Raw genomic sequence first — 25,928 nt, 5'->3', positions numbered from 1 at the left:
TTATTGTTATAATATATTTTCTTACTAATATAATTATTATTGTTATCACTATCATCACTATCACTATCATCACTATCACTATCACTATCACTATCATCATCATCATCACAATCATCATCATCATCATCATCATCATCATAATCATCATCGTTATCATCATCATCATTTTATTATAATAACTATTATCGTAAAATTATTACTATTTCACTGTTATTTCTTTTGTTTATCATAATAAATTATTATTTCAATGAGAATGTTATGTCTGAATTATATTTCATTTAGCAAACACTGCAATTGTCTGCCACATTCAAATTTAAAACTGTAATTGAACTGTATTATTGTCTTTGCAATAACAAATAGTGGACACAGATTAATGTCAAACAATGACATTAATAGCAGAAGCCTGGACCCTGCATTATGACTGTTACAGTAAATACTTAATGTAGCTGAGATTTAATGCTGTAACATAAATCTGTATGACATCTTCATCTGATGATCATTTATAAGATAGCTTCCATAACATATTAATGAAACCTTAAAATGACATTATTACATCATCATATATTTTTCAGAAACAAATTCACTGAATTAACTCATCTCCCTTGAGACAAACCTGTTGTGAATGCCAATAAAGGACAGAGTCAGCCAATCCTTTACAGGGAATGGCACAAATATTTGTCCATATTGCCCTTTATGTTGTACCACAGAATGCTGGACATTACTTTAAAGGTGGGTTCCCACTGCCGATCGGATCAACTCGATCATCCCGATCACCAAAATTTCCCGATCAAACCCGACCAAGCTCAACTAAAAAGGGTATACACAACTTCTTCTCGACCTCTTGCTGATATTACACGACCCTCACACGACTCATTCACGACGTCCACTCAACCATCTTTCCAATTTCAGCTGGATCTTCTCGACCTATACGCGAGCCCTATACGATCTCAGCTCGACCAAGTAGACCTCAGCTCGATTGCCACCAGATCTTCACACGACCAGATCGTGATGGTTGTACTACAGTCGTATAAAGCGATCTAAAATAACTCTGGTAGAAGTCGAGTGGATCGGGTACAGAGCTCGTGTATGGTCGAATAGCAATTGGTAAATGATCCGTGTACGGACGAGTAGCCGTCCGGTAGCAGTCTAGTAAATCTCTACTTTAAATCGAATAGAGGTCGAGTGGATCGTGTTGCTATCTAAAGTAACTCAGTTAGAGGTCGAGCGGATCGGGTACAGATCGTGTAAAAGATGTCAATCTGATCGCCACTCGATTGCTTCATGATCAACTCGATCTTCTACACGACTTATACACGACCACTGCCCGAGCGCTTCTCGATCCATTTCCTACTCGACCGCTACTCGATATTTTTTGACATGTCAAAAAATATCGGGTAGGAAGCCCGACCAATGCCGACCTACCCGACCTCCCCCGACCACTCATGCCGACCGAACCAGACCAGTACACGACCGCTTGGTCAGGCTTGATTGAGTTGATCTGATCGGCAGTGGGAACCCAGCTTTACTTAGAAAGAATATTGTGAGGAATTGCTTTATGAACAAGGCTCAAATAGCTTTTTCTAAAACAAACAGTAAGGCCAATACAAATTGAGACTTCACAACCCTCAATGGTTTATAAAAAAGCACATGGTTGATAATCAAATAGAACATTTTAACCTTATCATGTCAATTAGCACATTGTTGCTTAATCATGTCAAATAGCACATTGTTGCTAAATCAAATCAAATAGCACATGGTTGATAATCAAATAGCACATTGTTGCCTATTCAAATCAAATAGCACATGGTTGCATAATCAAATTAAATAGCTCATGGCTGCATAATCAAATCAAATAGCACATTGTTTACTAATCAAATCACAAAGCACATGGTTGCATATTCAAATCTGATAAGGACTGTACAGGCTTATATGGGAGAACACTTTTGAGCGATATATTAAACCCTGTTTTCCCAGAACATTATGCTCAAAATAGTTTCTGATGATCTTGAAAACAACAACATGAAACTAATACCTTGTGCAAATTAGCATGGATCTTTTATACATTAGACCAATTACTATTAATGTTTATTGTAGAACTGTTAAAGCAATAAACTGCATGTTTAGATCTAAATTATAGTGTTTTAATATCTAAATCATAGTTTTTAAATATGTTCCATTATAACAAAACACACTTGCATATGTAAGGATGATGAAAATGATTTTGAGCCAGCATTTAAGAAAGTTGTTTTAACATTAAGGTGCAATTGTAAATCTGACAATAACTGAGTGTACCATTTTTTTTACATTAATGATAACACCTGCATTATTTTAGAAAGTTAACAGGTATTCTGGTAGGTAAATGGGAACAATTTGAAGATATACCATAATGCATGTGGGTTTAGTGTCTTCCCAGATCAGCCTGTGCAGTTTGCACAGGCTAATCAAGGAAGACACTTTCTGCCTAAACTTGATTTTAATATAGAAGAGACTTCCTTTAAATGAAAAATTCTATTTTTGTTACAACAGTGTCTTATGTATGCAGTCTTTTGGAGTAAGGTTATCTTAGTAGATTGAAATAGTTTTAATTTGTGTGTTGCGCTTTTCGTTTGTGTTTTGTGTGTTTTTATGCAAATGACCAAGTTTCATTATTTAATTACTTCACAATCACAGCATTGTATTTGATTAAATATAGCAGAACAAAAGAGGCTGATATTACAAATTATATAACGTGATTCATGTACCATTTATCATAAAAAAGTAAGTCAAATTCCATGTATTAATTGACAGACTTTTTTTTACGGCAGTAATAATAATGAATGCATATCCTGCCAAATATTGATATCTCAAATAAAAAATCATGACTTTGAGAAATGTTAAATGGCAGTGACTTAATCAAGTTTGGCACACTTTGCAAGAAGACATTAGACACACATAAAAATGCACCTGATACTACAGTGATGCAGACACAACTGTTTAACTGCATCAAGCACACCTGATATGCAGCCAAACGTTATCATAAACCTAACTTTTATCAGCAGATTAAACATTTTAAATTCTGATGTAAAGATAATGGTTTCCAAATTTACTGGAGATTTTTTAAATGCTGTAAATAGCTTGTTACTTTTTGTTTCATGACTTTTTGTTTACAGTGATTTTGGTTTTTGGAGGAGCTGTTTAATTTAACTGCTGTCTGCAATAGGTCTTAGATCAAACCCTACAATTGAGCCTTGTTCCGGGAAAAATTAGATAAATGCATGTGCGTAATGTTTTGCGCAATATTAGCCCATACAGTCTGCACAGGCTTATCAGGGATGACACTTTCCGCTTTTATGATATTTTTCCTTTGATGGAAGTCTATTTTCAGCATAATCCAGTTGAAGAAGTGTAATCCCATATAAGTCTTTGTGGACATATCAAAGGCTAATCTGGGTCAACACTTAATGGGACAACACTTTGCACCCATGCATAAAGTCCTGATCTCACAGTGCAAGGTTTAATTGTAAAATTTGACCCTTTCTTTAGTAAAAGACATTTATTTTTATGAATTTTTTACTCTACATAATAGCAATCATTGATTTTAATCAAAATGAAGCATGTAGAGCACTAATGTGTTACAATGCAGCATGTCTTGCAAGTGAGTGCCTAAGACTATAAAACAATCTCAAACCAAGAAGTTTTTCCCATTTTACTACTGGTTATATGGCATGAGCGTTTTACGCCAGGATGTATGTTCACAGGGAAGATCAAAATACTACTGAAAACATGGACAAATAGCTTTTAAGTTAGACATTTAAGACTTTATAATCAAGGCCTAAGCTATATCATCACAAACATCACAGACCAGCTATATCTTGATGTAGCTGATAGTGCTACTAAAATTATTTCCTAAGACTCATAGTGTCTGCAACTGAGCATGTTGGGCAGAAAAAAGGTTCTGCAATTACAGTACATGAAAATGTTATTGTTAATATTAATTTAACGGTATTACAAAGTTTCAAAGAAAAAGGATCTTTATGTATCTAACACATTTATGACTGGATGATATGAGTACTGAGAGTATTATATCTTAGAGCATATCTGGGATGCCACTTGAAGCACATGAATTAAATCCCATGATTTTCCCCATAAAAAAAGAAAGTGAAAATGGCCTTTGCAAACAGCATAACACTAGAACAGCCTGCGATCAACTCGCAGTCTGTTCAGGTTTTATGCTGTTTGCTGCTCATCAGTATCTATTGGAAATGAAGCCCTTAAAACTTGAATCTAGTAAGAAAGGTCTTTAATTTTATGTAACTTTCTAAGGGACTACAAACAAGTCAAAAGAAGTATCTTAATGGTAAAGGGTTAAATCCCGTATTCCCAGAAAGATTCTTGAATACAATCACTCATGAAATGCATAATCATATGCAATACAATAGTGGTTATATGTGGCCTTCCAGAAGATTTGTTACAATAATCTATCAGATACAATTTGGTTTTATGTTAAGTCCCAGTACAAGACAAATGTTCCAGTTGAAACTTAACAATTTAAGGGTGATATGCCGGGCAATTCCAATGAGGAAAAGAACGACTTGCTAAGCTATAAAGAAATGACTGGCAATGAAACATTTAATCAGCTTTGTTATTACCTGTGCTTTTGATGGCAGAGCTGATAAAATGCAGCATGTAGTGAAACATTTTGCTCAGTTATTGATGAATGTTAAATCAATTGCCTGTACCGGCTTACATAATATGAACATTGATTTCTTGCCTGCTTTTGAAAGCTCCTGTCCTTGTGGACCATGTCTAAAATGCTGCACAGATCTTGGTTACTGTATGCATGTCTGATTAAAAAAATCAGTTTTATGTAATAGCATAAAAAATAAACAAAATGGACAGCTGACTGGAAAACGCAGCATTAATAAATGATATGATAAAGTTGTCTTAAAAGGTTAAATAACAAATGTTTCATTTAACTTAAACCCATTTATTTAAGCTGGGTTGCATCAAAACCCTACAATGTCCGTTTCTGCTGTAACACAAGTACTTGGTATTGTTTGGGGAACTCTAAAGAATGCTCCCTCAGTGAGGATTGAATCTGTGACCTCCCGGTTACTTTGAATCTGTGACCTCCTGGTTACATTGAATCTGTGACCTCCCGGTTACTTTGAATCTGTGACCTCCCGGTTACATTGAATCTGTGACCTCCCGGTTACATTGAATCTGTGACCTCCCGGTTACTTTGAATCTGTGACCTCCCGGTTACGTTGAATCTGTGACCTCCCGGTTACTTTGAATCTGTGACCTTCCGGTTACGTTGAATCTGTGACCTCCCGGTTACGTTGAATCTGTGACCTCCCGGTTACTTTGAATCTGTGATCTCCCGGTTACGTTGAATCTGTGACCTCCCGGTTACTTTGAATCTGTGACCTCCCGGTTACATTGAATCTGTGACCTCCCAGTTACTTGTCTAATAAAATATTAACTATGTCACAGCCTCCCTTATAGTTTAGCACTATAAAAAAGCTTGATGATCTTGCATGTTCAGCTGTATAAGTCTTCAAGGAAATCATATATTGTCTAAGAATTAAATACAGAACAACTATTTCTTTAACTAGCATTAAGTTTGCATACAAATTAAAATCATAGCATGGATTAATAACTGCGCACATGTGCAAGGACCACCTTAAAATGTTAATCCAAAACTAGTCTTTATTGGTATCCAAGTAATGCAAGTCTTATTGGGTCAAGTTCAAATGGAAACACATTTTTCCATGGCATCAAAAATGTGCCAATGTGACATCTTTGAAATAAATCCATATGGCAAAGTCTAATAAACAATACCATACAGAATAGAAATAAGCTATTTTAAAAGCAAAACATACATCTGATATTTTGTTTTTTCATCCTCTGTTTGGCATCACCTCTAAAAAGTTCACATGCCTGCTGATCCATAACATTTTGAAATCCAAATACATCAAGAGCAGTTGAAAAACCAAGTTATATCTATAGTTTGTGAGAAAAGGAGGTATATTTCACTTGATAAATATTTGGCAGTTGTCATTTCAATGCATTGTTGTTGTTGTTATGTTTCTTTTCAAGAATGTCATTTTAAAGAATCAATTACGAAATTTGATTGACATTTACTTAAAAATTATTATAAGCATGAGCGTAATTATATTTGTTCTTTATACAAATCTATTAAAAACACATCTCTATAATATGCTATTCAAAACAATACACCAGTATTTAAGAAAAAAACATGTCTTCACAATTACTATCAGCTATTATTACAATTATTGAAATGCTTGACACATATTTGTCAAAATACTCTTGTTTATTTTGCAGTTCAACTATGATGTGATAGAATCAGCTAAACAACACCAGATGTAACTCAATAGAAACGGCTTCAGCTGTCAACTATTCGAAGTGCCACAAAATGTAATTATAACAAATGAATGAACCCTTGGAGCAAACATACGTCATCATTGCAATCACTACATCGCTTATTGATGACAATTTCTATAATCATAATACAATTGAATCTATTTCCTGTTCAAAGCAGAATCAGTCCTATAAAGGGGTAAATGATCTTTTAAAAGAACTGAGAGTGATCATTTAAGATGGAATGATAATTACGACGTATTATATATATCATATAAATACTAAGTTTGTAAGTTGTTAATGGTCTGAATGTTTTGCAGAATGGGCAACGTTTTTATTTGAACATTATTGTGTCATGACCTGAATGATTAAAAATATAATTATGTTATTGGCTTACCTGAGACATAGCTGTGTGCATTCTATAGCTTGCCTGACATATCTCAACAAACTAGATCTAGCTTTGTGCGTTCTATAGCTTGCCAAACTTCTACAAACTTGACACAGCTGTGTTTGTTATCTTGCCTGCCAAACCCCAACAATCAGGAAATCTATTGCCTGCCAAACCCCAACTGGAAAAAATGTGTGTTCGATTGCTTGCCAAAACCTCAACAAACTGGACATAGCTGTGTGTGTTCTATTGACTGCCAAACCACACCAAACTGATAACCTTGGATTAAAAGACATATCTGTGTGTTCTATTGCTTGTTCAACCCGACCAAACTGAGCTGCAAAGTGGAATATCTGGATTATATGACATAACTGTGTGTTCTATTGCTTGCCCAACCCGACCAAACTGGAAACTATGCCCAGGGTCCCTGATGAGGAACAACTCAGATTTCACTCTCCAAAACCACACAAACTCTTCAGAGGCTGACATCAATGATGTTGTTTACAACTGGGAGGTACTGTTGCTACTTCCCATAATGCTATTCGGAATCATGGGAAACATCCTCGTGTGTATGGCCGTTTCCATGGAGAAACGCCTGCAGAGCGTGACCAACTACTTCCTGTTGTCGCTAGCGGTGACTGACCTACTTGTGACCATCATCGTCATGCCTTTCAGCATGGTACACGAGTTCTTCGGTGAGTAGTTTGGGTTACCATAGCAATGTCAGGACAGCAATGATACACATTTTTCCAGGTGGCACATCTGTGGGTCTAGTTCACCCTTCACCACTTTGATACATATTTACATCGATACGTATTTTCACGCATTTGTAGTCCCTTAGAAAGTTATATTTAATATAAGACCTTTCTTATTAGATTCAAGTTTTAAAGGCTTCATTTTAAAACCTTAGATACTGATTAGCAGCAAACAGTGAGTTACTGCCAGTTACTGAAATTGCATTTTTCCCAAAATGGTCATGAAAAGAGACATTGTCCATGCTCACATACAAATTGCAAGTTCCAAAATTGCATTACCATATTTTCAAACCTCACATTGCAACGCTTACAGCACAATTATATAGGAGTCTTGGCAACACTGAAACATGCCAATCAAATGTTACCCTTTTAAAGGACTGCATATCAAAATTGTAATAAGTTCATCATGGTAAACAGATGTTACCGCAAAAAATAAAAATATCATTATTAAAATCATTCATCATAGCACACACTTGGTTATCTTGGCAAAACCAACATAACAATATAATTTATGATACACTTAACAACATCAATATAACAGTAGTTTGGTTTGCAAAAGGAGCTAGTATGTACCATTTTTGTTTTAACATATTTCTTCAAGTACAATCCTATACAAGCATAATGCTTAGTGAGATGGTCTTGTGTCTGTTTTCTGGGTAGAACCAGTACTTTGTGTCTTAGGAAAGATGTAAAGAAGACTCCCTGAGTGGTGATTGAACACTTGACATTGTGGGTGGGTAGAAGGACACCATATCCGCTAAACAACAACTGTTTTACAAGGACACATATTAAAGGGGCCTTTTCACAGTTTTTGGCATTTTTTAACTTATTCATTAAATGCTTTATATTGATAAATGTAAACATTGGATCGTAAAAGCTCCAGTAAAAAATCAAGAATAAAATTAAAAAAAGGAAAAGAACATTGCCTGGAGCAGGTTTCGAACCAGTGACCCCTGGAGTCCTGCCAGAGTCCTGAAGTAAAAACGCTTTAGCCTACTGAGCTATTCCGCCTAGTACACATACTTGACGTATTTTATACCTTATATAAGCAATCTTCGTAGTTTCACATAATTTAACGACAAAAACAGAACTCTCCAAATTATTCAATTGTTTCGCGTTGCAACGCTTTATAATTTTTAGGTTTTAAAATCGTCAAAAGATGCATATAATGGCTATATCAGACCATGGTAAATGTTCAGTATTACTGTTTCCTCACAAATATCATAACTAAAACGAAAATGTGGGAATCTGAAACAACTTTTTTCAATTTTGTCAATTTACCAAAGCGTGAAAAGATCCCTTTAACCAAAAGATGACTTCTGTCTCTTTTTCAAATCCAGGAAGAAACAACTTTAATCTATATATGTGTTACTTAAATGACTTTTTGCTTAAACCCAGTTTTTATACTGCATTAAATTGTGGGGAGACTGACAAAAATTGACATTAACCCATGATTTTTCACAGACATTTAACATATCTTTATTTTTATAACCAAGGTTCAAGACACAATATCAATAATTTCTTGATGTTTTCATCCCACTCAATTCAATCCATGGATTTTCTGTAGAGCACAAATCATAGGCTATTACTTATTTAAGAAGCTTTCAAACAATTCATTCTGAACATTTAACCTTATTATATGTCCATGATCTATAGACAATACATTTGTTATCATTGGTAATATCAAATACATTGTACCAACAATGGTAACTAATTGCTGAAAATGGACTTGTTATAGTTTAAATGATTATTGATGTGTCTGTGTTTGATTTAGGCCCTAAAATGAAAATTCAACAATGATATTCCTTTTAAAATTCTTTCACTAAAATAATCACTGGGGCAAAATATTCTACCAAATGCAAGTTAAGTCAACATATAGCTGGGATTTTAACAAGATGTTTTATTTCTTACAATTGTGCATTATTTCATGCATTCCAGATTGTTTTTAGGTTCAAGAGGTGAGAAAACAACAACAACAGAAAGCTGTATCTGAAACTTCACATTCTATAATTAATTACTGATTATAAATAAACTAATGTTAATTAATTAGTTTCAACAAACAAATCAAAAGGAAAAAATCCCCACAAATGGGTGTCCAAATCACTTGCTAAAGCTGGCATTAACAATGGATTGAATTATGTCCACAAGAATGCATAGTAATTTATTAAGGTGCCATAGTGGAAAGCAAATATGTAAATCAGTCTATTAGCTATTGACAGATTTTGCATTGACCTCACACCTTTCTGAAACGCTACCAATTGAGTGCTTCCAGTGTCTCAAAACCATACTCTTTTATGTTCCGGGAAATAAAGAACTAAATTTTGATGGTTTAAAGGAAATTTTTCATGTTTTGGTAAATTGACAAAATTGAAAAAAATGTTTCAGAGTTGCAAGTTTTCCTTGTAGTTATGATATTTGAAAGGAAACAGATATACATAACATTTACTTTGCTCTTAAATATCCATAACACAATTTCAATAACTGAAAATTATAAAACGTTACAAACACGAAACAATTAATTGATTAATTTGGAGAGTTCTGTATTTATCATTATATTTTGTGACATTACAAGGATTGCTGATATAAATTAAAATATAAACCTTTTATAAATTTAGTACAGATGGACAAGTGCTTTAAGTGCTACACTTTTACTCCAAGGGTCATTGGTTGGTTCGAGCCCAGTTGAGGATTTTTTTTTTTCATTCTTTAATTTTATTCTTTTTTTTACTGGAGCTATTTAGTTCCAATGCTAACATTTATAAATTTAAAGCACTTAATGAAAAACTTCAAAACATACCAAAATCTGTGAAAAGGTCCCTTTAACAAACATTTTAAGCAAACAAAAACACACATTTTGATATGATTTTTCTACTAAAGAAGTTTGAGAGAGTGAATTTACCCTTTCCCACTCAGAAGCAAAGTGAAAATGGCTATGTGCAAACAGCATAGAACCAGAACAGCCTGCCAGCACCTCGCAGTCTGTTCAGGTTTTATGCTGTTTGCTGTATCTAAGGTTTGGAGATGACTCCTTAAAAACTTGAATCTAATAAGAAAGGTCTTTAATTAAATATATTTTTCTAAAGGGACTACAAATGCGTGAACATACATATCTAAGTGGTAAAGGTTCTTCCAACACTGAGGCTACATTATGTGTGGACCCAGCTGTGTCCCAACACTCCTACGTAATTAACCCATTTATGCCTAGTGGACTCTCCCATCCTTCTATATTGGATCAATTTATTTTCAAAAGTAGGGATATCTAGTATATTTATTTCTATATTTAGAATATTTCTTACAGAAATTCCTTTAAGCAAACAGCGTGGACCAGATGAGACGCCGCATCTTGCGGTGTCTCATCTGGGTCTACGCTGTTTGCCAAGGCCTTTTTTCTAGATGCTAGGCATTAATGGGTTAACTTAGAAGCCTTGTCAAAGTGAGAAAAATTTAAAATTATTTAGCAGCATTTACAAGAAATTCATTTTTAACTTAAGCGCTGTCAATTCTGGTGTATGGGGAAGCTGGAGTAAATGTCGCCTGAACTAAAGAAGCAAATTACTTGCATATTTCATAGCTGAAATTCTGACAACAGCACACATCTTTAGAATCGGATATGATTCTTAATCTGACTATTTCATGAATTTTAAACACCCTTTCTTATTTTATGGTTTTCTAGATGCCATGTTCAGTCTGCAAATAATTAATTGACATGCATACACAATTCTGCTTTTCAAATTGGTGATGCTCAGCCTAGAAATACAAAATTATATTTGTTTTAATGGATGCTTGTAAAGAGCATTTTCATTCTACCAGAGAATTTCATGCCTTATCATAAAAAATAACTGTATCATGTGTTTAGTGCAATTCATTCATTACAACACAAATAAAATGTTTAAATGGCATTAGTGTTTTAAGTTAATTTTCTTTTACTACAGAAACATTGATAACATTGTCAATTTCTTAAAAATTTACCAAGATAAAATAATTTGCAAAAACAAAAGAATGCGTTCACTTATTTATGAACCATGTTAACATAAATGTGAGTTATTTATAATAATACTTGAGATATAAAGCAAAGTAAACAATGAAACTCAGAAACTATATCACAGAAAAGTCTTTTTCTTACCCACTATTTATTACATCAATGTGTATGTCTTTGTGGGGTTCAGAATTAAACATTAATGGATGTAAACACACTGGTATGTGGTGCTTTTCTTCAAATAACATTTTAAAACAATTTTTCTTAAGAATTTTAACTAGTGCAAGGCCACGACTTTTTTTTTTATTGGTTTACAAAAATTATTTTGAAAATGGTCCATCGGGCGGTCGAAAAAAAAAAAAAAAAAAAACATCATTGGAAAAAAAAGTTAATACTAATAACATCAGAACAAAGACAACATATCTTTTATAACCTTAACACAGAGACAAAAAATCAAATTATGCAATGAAACACATCTATATCTTCAAATGAAATGAGTCCTAACAGCACCTTATGTAACATCAGGCAATTTTAAACACTCCATTACATGACATGCGTTCTTCTCCCATTAAAACGAAAAACTGCGCTTCATTTCCAAAATTGGATGCGCACCATTACGCAATGCGATGCCCGTTGCATAAATCTTTTATAAGATAAACTACTCATACACAAATTACCCGGTATGTGTTTGCTCTTACTCGACTTATGAGATCGTACATGAAAAAAAATCGAGGTAGATCGATCCATGCGTCGTCGCGGGTAATGTTTGTCAAAGTTGTTGTTGTCATGAAAACTCGTTGATTTACAACGCAAAACGTCTTATTTGAACTGACGCGAATTAATTCAATCATATTTGTCAACTTCGCTTTTGCTTTATTTTGATAATTTAATCCAAAGTTTAATGTTAGCAAGTGTTTTTTTTTACTGGAATTGTAAGCAAGGAGTCAGTTAAAGTCTTCCGAAAATGTGCAGTCTGTGTGAATTGACAGTTTGACGTCATCAAAGGAAAGCCGCTTTCTGTCGGAAGCAATTAAGCGACAAATTTCGCGCCGAAAAAATTGGCTTCCTTTGTCTAGCAATCAACATGCCGAACCAATCGTGTGTTTGTTTCTCAATTGCAATCCTCCAATTTAATAAAAGCACGTGCATAGCTCCGCCTTCGAATCTTTTGCAGAGAACGGAGGCGGAGTTTAACGGTTAATTGAGCTAGTGTTTTACACAAGTTGAGTTCCGATTTGCCGAAATTACTCGGCCCTAAGCATTGAAACGACAAATACATTTATCAATGATTTTCCGAGATATACTGATTTGTTCCGATTTCCAAACTTTCTGTACAGTTCCTATAAACTATGGCGGACGTGTTTACAAAATTCCTAAACACATATATCGTAAATAATGGCAGTGTTTTATTGGATTATTTATACTAATTATCAAATACTATCGGGTTTGTTTAATATAATTAACATGTTAAACAATATAGTTGCGTCACAGACACGGAAATAAATTTTGATGGGGTCGACATTTGACTGACGCTGATTTTCTTATTGTCTGTAATTTTTACCCGAAATAAATTTTGAGAAGTGCCCATAAAGGACTGGTACATAATGTGTCACATTGAAAAATATCCCGATCTCTGCAATATATGTGAACCAATGGTTGATTGTACTTACTTGATTTTATTCGCAACCGTACTCAAACCGGATCGTTCTTTTTTCTCGTTTCGCTCGTTTTGCAGTGCGGTCGGGAATAAAATATTTAAAAAAAAGACGATTTTCCGATTTTATTTTTTTTCCCATTTTCCAAAAATTAGGGTCGGCGGTTTTGTAAACCAAGAAATATAAAAGTCGTGGCCCAAAACAGACAGTTTTTTATGCTGCTTATGGCAATGTGAAATACTTCAGAATTACTTCAGTTAATAAGCCTGTGTTCTTTGCCAAAACTTTGATGTGTCATACATTAATGTACACGCATATATAAAATATTTAGAACTGGTATGATCACCTTGGAATGGTTAATGCAAAACATTGACGTTTAAAACTGGTTGGAGACTCATACTTAAGACACTTTGCTATCGTTTGCACTGTCAGTTTGAAACCAACACATATTGTTGTGTTTCTTCTTAGAAAGCACTGATTCCTTAACCCATTTATGCCTAGCGTCTAGAAAAAAGGCCTTGGCAAAAAGCGTAGACCCAGATGAGACGCTGCATGGTGCGGCGTCTCATCAGGGTCTGCGCTGGTTGCTTAAAGGAATTTCTGTAAGAAATATTCTAAATATCGATACAAATATACTAGACATCCCTTATTTTGGAAATACATTGATCCAATTTAGAAGGATGGGAGAGTCCACTAGGCATTAATGGGTTAAGTTCATCAGCATAAGAATGAAGCTATCAATACCAGCAGGCCAGAGGCTAATGAGCAAATTACCCTGATAATTTTGAAGATCCAAAGATTTGATCTTGTTATCTATTTGTTAAAACAGGTGTATATTTCCTAGCACTTCATGTTGATAGCAGCCTCTTCTGTAATGGTCAATTCGGAGGTTAGATTCCACTGATAGTTAATCACACCAATAGCAACCATGACAGGAAATGGTTTTTCAGCAAGCACATATTATTATTAAACAAACCTAATTGTTTTTGTATGAAACCATTGGTTTCATGATAAGCAATCAATGGACATTGATGTCATCAATTAACAACTGATTCACAACATGATGATGCAATGCACCTAAATGAAAAGAAACATTTCAATCGCATACAACAGGGTTTTCAATAAATAAAAGTGTGCAATCCCACATATGGTCTGGGTGCAAGCTATCATAACACACAATATCAGAACAATTCATCCATCCAAACTCAAGTCATAGAGCAGTAACCGTTTTCTTTTTTTTTCAGTTCCAGTGACCTTGACCTTTATCCTTCATGTATTTCCACAACAAAATTATTTCTGACCTATTTTCTCATTAACCCATGTAATGTAAGATAGCATCAAACAAATCGCCAGCAGAGTTTATCTAAAAAAGCGTAAGGTACTGAGAATAAACCATTTTTGTATTCTTAGATACAGTGACCTTAACCTTGAACCAACTGGCCCCAAAACACAATCCCGAGCTAGGTACTTATGTTAGCTATCTGAAGAAACATTTCCTGATAAAAACTCCATCCAAACTCAAACTAACAAGCAGAAACTCTTTAGCCACTTAAGTATCGTACAAGTTACCTTGACATTTCCCTAACATGCCCAAATACATTCTGAAGCAAGACTTTAATGCAAGGATGCAATTCACAAAGTTTTATCAGGATTCCTCATTACAAACTTAAGATATTATTAACCGGAACCAAACATGTTTCATGTTTTCTATTATAAGTAAGAGTGACCTTGATGAAACTGACATTTCAACCCTATGCTTTGTCTGCATGCAAGCTACCTACACATAAAGTTTATCCTGGGTTTCTATAAAGAATATCATGTCAAAAAGCAATAAATTGCTAATAAAGCTGTTATTGTACTGATAAATGATTTCCTGCAAAAGGCAATATATAGTATGTAAGTGCCTTATGACTTGCTATAAATATATATTATATTTGAACCATTGAGAAACCATGGTAACATAGTTATTCATTTTTTCTAGTATAAAGTCAAGTCAATTTACAGCAAATTATGATAATGATTTAATATTCAGAGACAGTTTAATACCAATATTCAGAAATAGTACCTTATATTGTTAAAGTAACAGTTGTTCACCCAAGAGAATGTTAACATTGCAACTATTTAAGGCTGATGACATCAACAGCTTGAAAGAGTATTATAATTCGTCATATTGGTGCAAAAAGGTACCATGTGCCTTCTGATTTCAATGTCACATGGTTTTGCATCAAGGGGGCACTATTTATAGAAATACACTGCCAGCTGCCACATTAACATTATAAAGCTTGGAATAACTCTGAAACTGACCTTAATGTGACCTTCTTCAATGCAAACATGTTGGAATAAACTTGAGACCACCCCTCCCTCTGATCTATCAATTCAATAAATCAGGAAAAGCAGTCAATATATCTACAAATCACCTGCCATAGGCATCCCAGCATGCACCTGAGCCTAAGCCATCAATCATAGCTATCTGGAGCCAACCATCATCAACATCTCTGCATGTCAAAGACACAGATTCCATAGTTAAAGCTTGACAACATTGATCTGGCGCTCTTTGACTCTTAATACAATAAATTGTTTACTATCTTTGAATGTTGTTTTGTTTAAGCAGGTTTTGCACTAGTTTAAGGAGACAATAACAGTATCAGACTAAGTGAGGCATGCTTCAAAATAATAAAAACTCCTTGAACTGATGATACTTATTATTCTTTGAAATGGTACTTTAATACATTCATGCTTACAGGTCAGTGCCATGTTAATATTGGTGAACTATAATCAAAGGGAAAGGGCCACTAATATTCTGATGTAATTATGCATTACATGACATAGGGAACAGTACTGGTGCTGAGCAGTGAGGTCCAAAGCTTGCAGAAAATATTTAATATTTAGACAAATAGCTGGTCATACTCTATGGACCTTTTAACTTAAATTAAATTAAACACCAGAAAAAATTCAATGATGGTCAGATTGACATGAACAAGTCATGGAAATGACAGGCCCGGTATTACTGTGACTTAAATTTTCACTATACTGTATTTTGATGCTTAACACTTTCTGCACATTGTACTCTTTTCAATGTCGAGAATACTTTCTATGACCAATAATTATAAAATATTACATTCATAAGCTTATCAGGAGTTCTCTCATAGCATGCTCTGAGAAAAATCAGGATATGAAAGTTCAGAACAGAATGAATACATAAGGATCAGCCACTGGTCTAGCCACAGTGGCATCATCAATGAGCCTTAACCCTTACAGTGCGGGAACCGAGTTGTGAAGGCCTTTGCAAACAGTTTGGATCCAGATGAGACACCACAGAACGTGGCATCTCATCTGGATCCAAACTGTTTGCTATTCTGATAGTATTCTTTGAAAAAAAATCGAAGAAAATGCTAATTTTAGAAATTTAGCAGACGACAAATTTCCCAGCATGCAAAGGGTTAATCTAGGCAAACAGGAGTTATCACATGTGTTGTACCAGACAATCCTTTGCAATCTACATGGGCTAATCAGGGAGGACACTTCACACTCCTGTAATAATAGCCCACATTTCCCAGATCACAGCTCCAATCACAGCATTTTAGCCAGTCATAATCCCTAAACATACACACATTATCACATTATCTAATGGGCAAAAAAACCCTAAGAAAACACCAGGTCGTTCAAAAAGGTGTAGACACTGTCAACATGAAATTTATTAGAAAAGATATGAAAATCATGAAAGTATTAGTCAGTTTATTGGACATGCAATAATAATGAATTTTATAATGCATGATGCTTACTTAGCTAACAAGAAAATGAAGAAATATTGAAATGTTTCCACCAATAGTGTAGGAATTGTGAAAAAATATAGGACTTGGTTAACTGGTACATTTCCCAGTGCAAATTCTGACAGGCAATCAAGTAATTGAGTGTTGATAATTTAGACCTGGCCAGGTACATTTTAGGTACAATTCAATTATCATATATTTAAATCTCTTTTGTGCACCCTAAAATAAATCACAGAGTTCAGATCTTGGGATGTTGTTTTCATAACACATGGACAAAACACTAATGTTTAATTTACTCTGAGACATTGGAATGTGAAAATAATAAGAGACACTTATAAACTAAAGCACTTAGTAATATTAAATCTGTGAAATTATGTGTAAAACCTTGCCTTAGATATGATAAGGTAGATAAGGTAATGCATTTTATAAAAAATGAATTACAGAAAAATAAAAATATAAAATTATGATAATATAAATATATTATAATATGAAAAAACCCACTAAACATGCACAAAACATAAATGTAACAATTACAACCCATATTCAAGACTGAGAGCTTGTAAAGATCTCAACAAAGATATTCTGAGTAAACTGTTATAAAACTTGAACACACAATATGTAGTTGAAAAAATGAACATTTAAAACATGCTTTTAAAAGAATTGTGAACACTATATTATGTTAAGATTGAGAAGGAGTATACATTGAATTATTTTTTTAATAATATTAGAAACAAAACAAAGTAATGTCTGAGTAGAAATATTTAGTGCAAACAATTATTCCTGCAAGTTTTTCACAAGAAATAACTAAAGAACATAAAAAAGAATGGTCTGCTTTTACAGACAAACATTGACCCTGCTAATGTCTTGGATGGAAATTAATACACAACAATTTAGCTGGGTAATGCAGCAACGGTCATGCTGATTAATTGACAATTTATCCCATATTCTGATCATGAACAGGGAAATTAATGGAACAGCCGCAAACATGGATAGTGCCTCTGACAGGAACATACGGAGCACTATCAGGAGCACTATCAGCTCTGACCGATAGCAATATCCGCGTCTATGTGGCCTTCCCTAGTCATCAAACAATGGCTGTGACAAGTCAGAGAGGAAGTGGATTGGACCAACATGTCTGAAGACTTTTCTTTCAATTTCAGCCTTTTTTTTCAGCGTTACCGTGTTCCATAATGAAGCGTATTTTGCAAAAAAAGGAGCAGATGTTCACTGACAGAAAAACATATTTTTTCACAGTGTTCAATACTGAAGAATTCAAGCTTCTGTTGACTTTAAAGTTGGCAATATTACGCTGCATTCTGGGAACACTGGGTTAAATGCAGGAGTGTCATTCTAGATTAGCCTGTGCAATCTGCACCGGCTCATCAGGGACAATACTTTCCTTCTACACTAGATTTCCATTTAGAAGAGACATTCTTTAAAAGAAAAATAATATCAAAGCATTAACATTGTAACCATGGAAACAGATATATGTATATATAGCATTAAAAAACTTATATTCATTTTACCCAGTTATCACCCCAACTCATGACTGGGTTCCATGACCACCAATGATGCAAATGTATGAATTGTATAAGGTTAGGTGAACCATATTTTAGACAGTGTTTCAGACAGTACTCTAATGATCAAGTTTATACATAGCTGATATATCTGTTATCACTAATGGGCAGATATGTTACAATGAAATAAAAGAGTAGATGCATAAATTCAAACTTAAAATCAATATTCTGCACATGTTCATATGGTATAAAAATCATAAACCATATGCTGCATTTATCTGGTCATTCATGTAACCCCACACATCGTTTTCCCTTTGAAATTTATTTGCATTTAATTTTAATTGTTTCAAGTTTTTTTCGCAGACTTTATGCACAAATTAAATGCAAACATATTGCATTATGGCTTTAGAATTGCAAAGGTTTGCAAACAAACACTCTTGAATCAAAGGGAATGGAAAGGTTTTTTCTATGCTAACACTTAGAGGCGATCCCATAAAAAAATATTCTATACCATAATAATGCGTGGGCTTTCATCTTAAGACATACACATAATTTCGTAACAAACATATTTGGGTCAAAGAATAATAAAACAACTACTGTTATTGCTGTATGTATGCTGATCTGCTGAGGAACATATCATCTCTGGAAGTGATTTACATCTCTGCATTGCAATAAAACAGGCATGGCATTATGATAGTCTGACATGAAAGTCTGACATTTCTTCATGCTACTCAGACCATAGGTCAGATGATGTAACTCTCAAAGAATAATGCAAGAATATATATGGGCCGTGCTCTGTGAAAAGGGGGTTTAGGCATGTGCGTAAAGTGGCGTCCCAGATTAGCCTGTCATTGGCCATCTCTGTATAATACTTGGCAGGCAGGGGCTTACTTTATTAATTGTAGTATTAGAAAACCACTTTGTCCACTTCCAAAGCCAAAATACTACTATAGGAAACAATAATAGTAGAAGCATTTTGATGTAAAATATTGTCTCAACAAAATATGTATTGGTGAATAAAATGTTGAATAACACATTTAAGAGGCCATATAATTGAAAAGTTAAAAAAGATTTATTTACCATATAAACAATTCAATTTGCTTGGATGTTATTTACAAAATTATTTTCTGTGACAGAAATTATGGGTTATTTGTAAATCCATGTATTTGATATTGCATTTATCATTTACTCCATTAGCAACACAATTTCGACAGGTAAACACATTACCAATTATGATAACTACATGGAATGTAAATGGAACTGAAACTGGAAACTACTGAATGTTAGATTCTGCACAGTTTTCACAAACCTAGCTGCAAACCCTGCACTGGAAAAGTTTTAACTGGGTTGGCCCCCCGAACACACGCAGCCATGATTACAAATTCCACAGTCCCACAAGCTATTACTATGACAGCTATGTTGTCTTGGTGGTATTCCAATGTGAATTGCAATGACATATGCAAAATGCCACAATAATAAATTACTTGAAGTTACTGGCAGAGTTGGCCTGTCACTCAATAATAACATGTAAAAGGCATCAGAAAATTAATTGGGTGCTTGACTAAACCAAAATCGTGCCTGCCACAAAATGAACAAGCAAATTCGTTGAATTGATATTCCCCGCCAATATGCTTCTGGACACAAAATTGTTATATTTGACATTCAAAAAAGCATTTTTTCAAGATACAAAGGGCCATAACTCGGTTATTAACAGATGGTTTACAATGACATTTGGTGTGCATCATCCTCTTATCCATATATATACTCATACCAAGTTTCAATGAAATCTGCCAAAGCACTTCCAAGATATGGCTCCGGACGGACGGATGGAAAGACAGACGGACGGAAAGATGGACAGACAGACGGACAGACAACACCAAAACAATATCCCTCCGCCTATGGCATGGGATAATTACCTAGGTGTGTATCTATCTAAACTAATCATTTAATTAGTTCAAAATCATTTGTTTGAGAAAGCATATGTATCAATAGCACACAAAGAAGTTTTTCAAGAAAAAAATGTCTTTATTCCCTCACTTTGGATTACGGCTAATATGCTCAGTACATATTAACAAGTTTGTCGTGATGTTGTTGAATGATTTCAAGTCGTTATTTTCCATTGTTTTTCAGGCAAAAGACTGAACATATCAGATAAACAGATACAAACAAGACTATTTTCAAGCAATATAAGTCCCCTACCGGCTCCACCATTGTCAGAAATATATATTTTTTTTTTTTATATGTTGCCATAACAACCAGAATTTTTGACGTAGGAACAAAATGAAATGACGTGCATAATGTCCTTATCGCCATCTATCCATGTTTCAAGTTTCATGAAAAAATATTAAGAACTTCTAAAGTTATCGCAGGATCCAGAAAAGTGTGACAGACTGACTTACTGATGGACACACAGAGCGCAAACCATAAGTCCCGTCCGGTAAAACCGGTAGGGGACTTGTAAAGTTTGTTCATATGACATGAACAATTTAGCCATGTACACTTTTCTAAATTTTGTGAAATAATCATTTTCTTTAAACACTTTGTATTCATAACCCTCCAATATGAGCGTCAGCACAATTACATGTATTAACAAGCAAATTCATTTAATTGATTTCTCCCTCCCAAAATAAAATGTGTGACAGACAACCGGACGGACGGACAGCGCCAATTCTACATCCATCCCCCTTTGGTGGGGGATTTACAGTTATTTCACAGACTTTCAAAGCTATATACCTTCAGCTGTAATTTTCAGTTAAAGAAATTATGTTTATATTATGGAAATCAATTATCTTAGTAAAATATATTTATAATCTATTTGTAAATCCCATATTACATACAAGATTATTTCATATGCCCTACATTAAGAGGTCCATCCCATATACTTATTCATGTGGATATAATATCATGTTTACTTCCCATTTCCTCCCTTCTACAGAAATATTTCTCGCAGCTAGTAAACACATTCAGGATAAATGGTCCAAAATATACATCCTGCTAATTAAATGTGGAAAATGGAATGGATACCTAATGAGCCTGTACATATAAATTCCAAACTCTTTCGGCTATTTGGCCCCTGGCTCCATATTTGTCATACTAAATTAGGCATTTGCCAATTTTCTGCCAGAATTTTGTGTTCAAATTTTTCTAATTTGTAAGTTGTGCCCGGGAGTCATGTTGCTTTATATCAAACTAGAGGCTAGATCACACTTTGAGGGAATTTTAAAATCAATCTCATCGAAATACATTTCCATAGAAATATTAACTAGGAAAATCTTTGAAAGAGTATTGTATAACAATGCAAAAACCATATTGGTTCTGGTTATGTCTTTGCAAATAGTACGTTGTTTGCACACTCCTCAGCTATAGTTATTAAAAATAAGTTGATAACAAGCTGTTAAGTACAAATATTTACTGGAAACATGTATCGTCACCATGCTCTTATTATCTGCTTATATAAACCTTTGGATTTCTGTGTATTGACTCAGCTTTGTTCGTAATTATATTTTCCATTTTTAACAATACCCCACAAAATGAAATTCAGATCATTAAAGATTACTATTTAGCACCTCCTTGCCAGTAAAAATAGACTACAATGTAGAATACTCAAAATGGAACCACTATTCACGTTCTGAAGTCATTATAAAATGAATTCCATCAAAAACAAACAAGCATTAATTACCTAAAGTGATACTGTTTGTTTGTTTAAATGCACATTTTTGGTTTGAACAAGGAATAAATACAGCACAAAAGACAAATTTATGAGGGAGAATGATCCTTCCACATAAGACAAAATAAAGCTCATGTCAAGAATTATCTAGACATTATCATATTAAGTGACATATACCCATATATTATACATATATAATCTTTAGCAGTTGAAATAAGTGATGGTGTTCAGGCATAGACATTTGTTATATTGAGCGCTAACAGTTTGCTATAATATATATTGTTTTTTCATTTCAGGTCATCTACCTTTTGTAATACATAACACATTTGTTTAATGACTACTAAAAGGTTAATACCCTTAAAAAAAGCAGTTGTGTTCCTTTTAAGAGCTGATATATTTGAACCGGTCTCTGCGAAAACATATACAATATTGTCCCAGATTAGCCTGTGCAATCAAAAGGCTTATTAGGGATGCCACTAACAACTGATATGTAATTTTTCATTTAAACACTCATCTGTTACCTGTCTATTTTCAGGTTACTGGCCTTTCGACTACGTGCTCTGTGATATCTACGTGACAAGTGACGTGTTCATGTGCACCTGCTCCATCCTGCATCTATGCACGATCTCCCTCGAGCGCTACCTCGCCATCAGCTGTCCCCTATCCGTCAGAAACAAATCAAAAGGCGTCGTCATCATCAAAATCTTTCTCGTGTGGATCATCGCCGGGGCTATCACCAGTCCGATCACTGTTCTCGGTATGCGTGATCACAGCAATATACTGAACAGCAGTCAGTGCGCTTTGACTAACGAGTATTTTATTATCTATGGCTCCATCGGGGCGTTCTTCATTCCTCTAGGCATTATGGTGATCTCGTATGGACTAACAGTGCGACTTCTCCACAGGCAGTCCATAATGTGCGGACAGGGGCGGGACAATGAGGGTCAACCGATGATACGACGATCTATCAGCCGTAGGCCGTACAAGTTCAGACAGAGAGTGAAATTCGAAAGGAGACGAATGCAGGATTGTGTGGAGGCAAACTGCAAGGACTATATTGAGTATCCAAACAGAAGTTTAAGCGTCCAGTCTGAGCGATCTACCACTCATGACTATATTGAGTATCCAAATAGAAGTTTAAGCGTTCAGTCTGAGCGATCAACCGCTCATGACACGTCCGACCAAGAAATGACACCACCCCCATCACCAAGGTACTCCAAAAACGGAGGCTCATTGTCACAGATGAGCACAGTAATGGAAGAAAACCACAACGGCGTGAATTGGCGCAAGAATAGCAACCATACAGGTAGCACAATGAGTATCTCCCCGAACTCACCTAAGCGTTTGAAAACCCTGGTCTCCAAGCATCACATTGCTCTAAAGGCTGCAAGCATCTTGCTTCTGAGAAAAGACGACCTGCAACACACCTCCCCTCGACATGAACAAGACGATGTCAACACAGAACAGAGGGCTTCAAAAGTGCTCGGTGTCGTTTTTGCAATATTTGTTATATGCTGGGCACCATTTTTTATTGTGAATATTATGACTGTGCTTTGTAAATCTTGCCAATTTGCACCTTTGTTGATAACTTCTTGCGTATGGCTGGGTTATGTGTCAAGCACGTTGAATCCCATCATCTATACAATGTTTAATAAAACATTCAAGATGACATTCATAAAATTGTTGAAGTGCCAATACAAGACAATACAGAAATCCTTGAGAGTTCGATGGCACAGCCATAATGGCTACCAGTCCACGTTTAGAACGCAAAGTTATTACATGAACGATGATAGGGCAGAGTCACAATTATGAATTATGTTTCCAGCATGATTGAATGCAAACCTCATTCTTTACAAAAATAAAACTTATACATATAGCATCAAAAACTATATGAATCACGGAAAACTACAATGAACAGCAAAACTACTGCAAAAAGAACTTCATTTTTAGACGATAAGACAATCTGTGAAATGTTGTGTACAATGCAATTGTAAACATTCAGATTAATACACAATTACAGTTCTTATAAGAATAAATTAGTTGTATCAATCTTTTCAAATAATATTAGTTCAATTTCAAGCAATTTTAAAATTCATTTCTTTACGACAATCATAAGTATACTTTCAAATGTAATATTATACATGTTTGTATCCTTCTTTAATTCAATTTGTTGATATATAGATATTGTATACCATTTTATTTATTGATAATTTTGTGTTATAATGTGAACTTTTGCCTTGCAAATATAATATGCATGCTATTTATAAAGAAAGCTACAGAAATATTCCCAAATAAACGCTATTTTATTTATTTTTCAAATAAGGTGAGTTTCCAACAATATGGATCAAGAAAGGGTGTGTACATTATGATAGGGGCATTTATGAGGGACTATACAGTAGTGTAATTGCTGCGTCCTATTGTAAATGAATCAGAGAAGTTGCATGGTTCTTGATATGTAACTATGTTTTGTATGTCTAAAAACAAACTGAATTGTTTTGTTATGAACAGAAATGGGCCACTTAACAGAAATAAAGAGAAAATAAAGGTGTGAATAGATTCAGTACATAATTGATTATTCTTTGCTGTTTTTTTTTAACATTTCAAATACTTGAAAGCACATGGGATATTAAAATGGGCCATAAGAAATTGTTGTAATAGTCATTGAATGAGAATTTATAACTGGACTGTTGATGAGTTAGAGTAGTCCCAGGCAAAACACATATTGGTCTTCAGCAGCAAATTGTCCAAAACATAAATTTCTTATGAATACTATCTCAATATATATGTTTTTGTTACGTGCTGTTACGTGCACACAAAAACTCAATCACATTCAAAAAGATACCACATATTTCTAATACATAATGCTCTAAGCAAGAGATTTATCCCTACTAAACCATTCCATTAAAACAACATTATAACAGTAGGCAAAATGTTTCAGTAAGTGAAAGTGTGCGAATTAAACCACTAGCAATCAAACCACCCTTTTCTCTCCATTTTCTAATTAGCAAAACATAAATGGTCTCAGTGTGGCACCCTGTTGGAATCCTCAGATGTAAGACCAAGAGATGGCACCCGCACCCCACACTCCTACCACTGACTACAAGTCTGTTGTAATCTTGATTGTCATCTTATGTCTTGCAGGCATTCTCAAAGGTGTGATCCAATCAAATTCAAGATTAAATCAAATCCAATGCATTTTTAACGCTCTACCACTTAGATAATTATGTATTTTTACCGCATGCGTAGTCCCTTAGAAAGTTATATTTAATTAAAGACCTTTCTTACTAGATTCAAGTTTTAGGGCTTCTTTTCCAACCCTTAGATACTGATGAAATAGCAAACAACATAAAGCCTGAACAGGCTGCAAGTTACTCGCATGCTGTTCTGGTTTTATGCTGTTTGCACATAGCCATTGTTACTTTGCTTCTAAGTGGGAAAGGGTTAAATCCAATGCATTTTTAAATCAAGATAAAGTCTTACCCACCCCGGCGAAATGTTGTTCATGATTTCATGAACACTTCAAGCCAATCAAGAACTGTTCATGAACGGTTCTGAAAGAGTTCCTGAGCTTGGTTCATGAACTTTTGGACATGAACTGTTCTTAAGACATGTTCATGAACTGTTTATGAATTATTGTTGAACATTTCAAAGTTCATGAACAGTTCTTCATCTAACCATAAATACTTAGTGATGAACATTTCATGCACAAGTATTTCTAATGACTTTTCTGAGACAGACTTTAAGGATCCATCATGAATAATTCATGAATTCCTTTGTGCTAGATGTTTCATACATATTTTTTAAAGTAATATTGAAATGTCTAGCATACAAATCTTG

At 34.5% G+C, this 25,928-nt stretch overlaps 2 protein-coding genes across 3 annotated transcripts in view; one reads left to right on the top strand and one right to left on the bottom strand.

The window, feature by feature from the left end:
* The window catches only part of LOC127833383 (5-hydroxytryptamine receptor 2C-like), a 30,190-nt gene extending 5,524 nt beyond the window's left edge, over positions 1 to 24,666 (top strand). The window contains exons 1-3 of one of the 2 annotated variants that reach the window (XM_052358610.1): positions 947 to 1,104; positions 6,328 to 7,446; positions 22,627 to 24,666. In XM_052358610.1, coding sequence (XP_052214570.1) covers positions 7,182 to 7,446; positions 22,627 to 23,903 — 1,542 coding nt within the window. In that variant the 5' untranslated portion in view covers positions 947 to 1,104; positions 6,328 to 7,181 and the 3' untranslated portion in view covers positions 23,904 to 24,666. Of the gene's footprint in view, positions 1 to 946; positions 1,105 to 6,327; positions 7,447 to 22,626 lie in introns of those variants that run through there. The other variant, XM_052358609.1, reaches the window with a different exon arrangement.
* Positions 1 to 25,928, bottom strand: part of LOC127833381 (26S proteasome non-ATPase regulatory subunit 1-like) — a 272,314-nt gene that overhangs the window by 68,266 nt on the left and 178,120 nt on the right. The window lies entirely within an intron of this gene.

Source organism: Dreissena polymorpha, chromosome 6 (genome assembly GCF_020536995.1).
Source record: "Dreissena polymorpha isolate Duluth1 chromosome 6, UMN_Dpol_1.0, whole genome shotgun sequence".
In the NCBI taxonomy this organism is placed as follows: domain Eukaryota; kingdom Metazoa; phylum Mollusca; class Bivalvia; order Myida; family Dreissenidae; genus Dreissena; species Dreissena polymorpha.
Note: the sequence above shows the minus strand (reverse complement) of the source record. Positions and strands in the feature narration are given on the sequence as shown.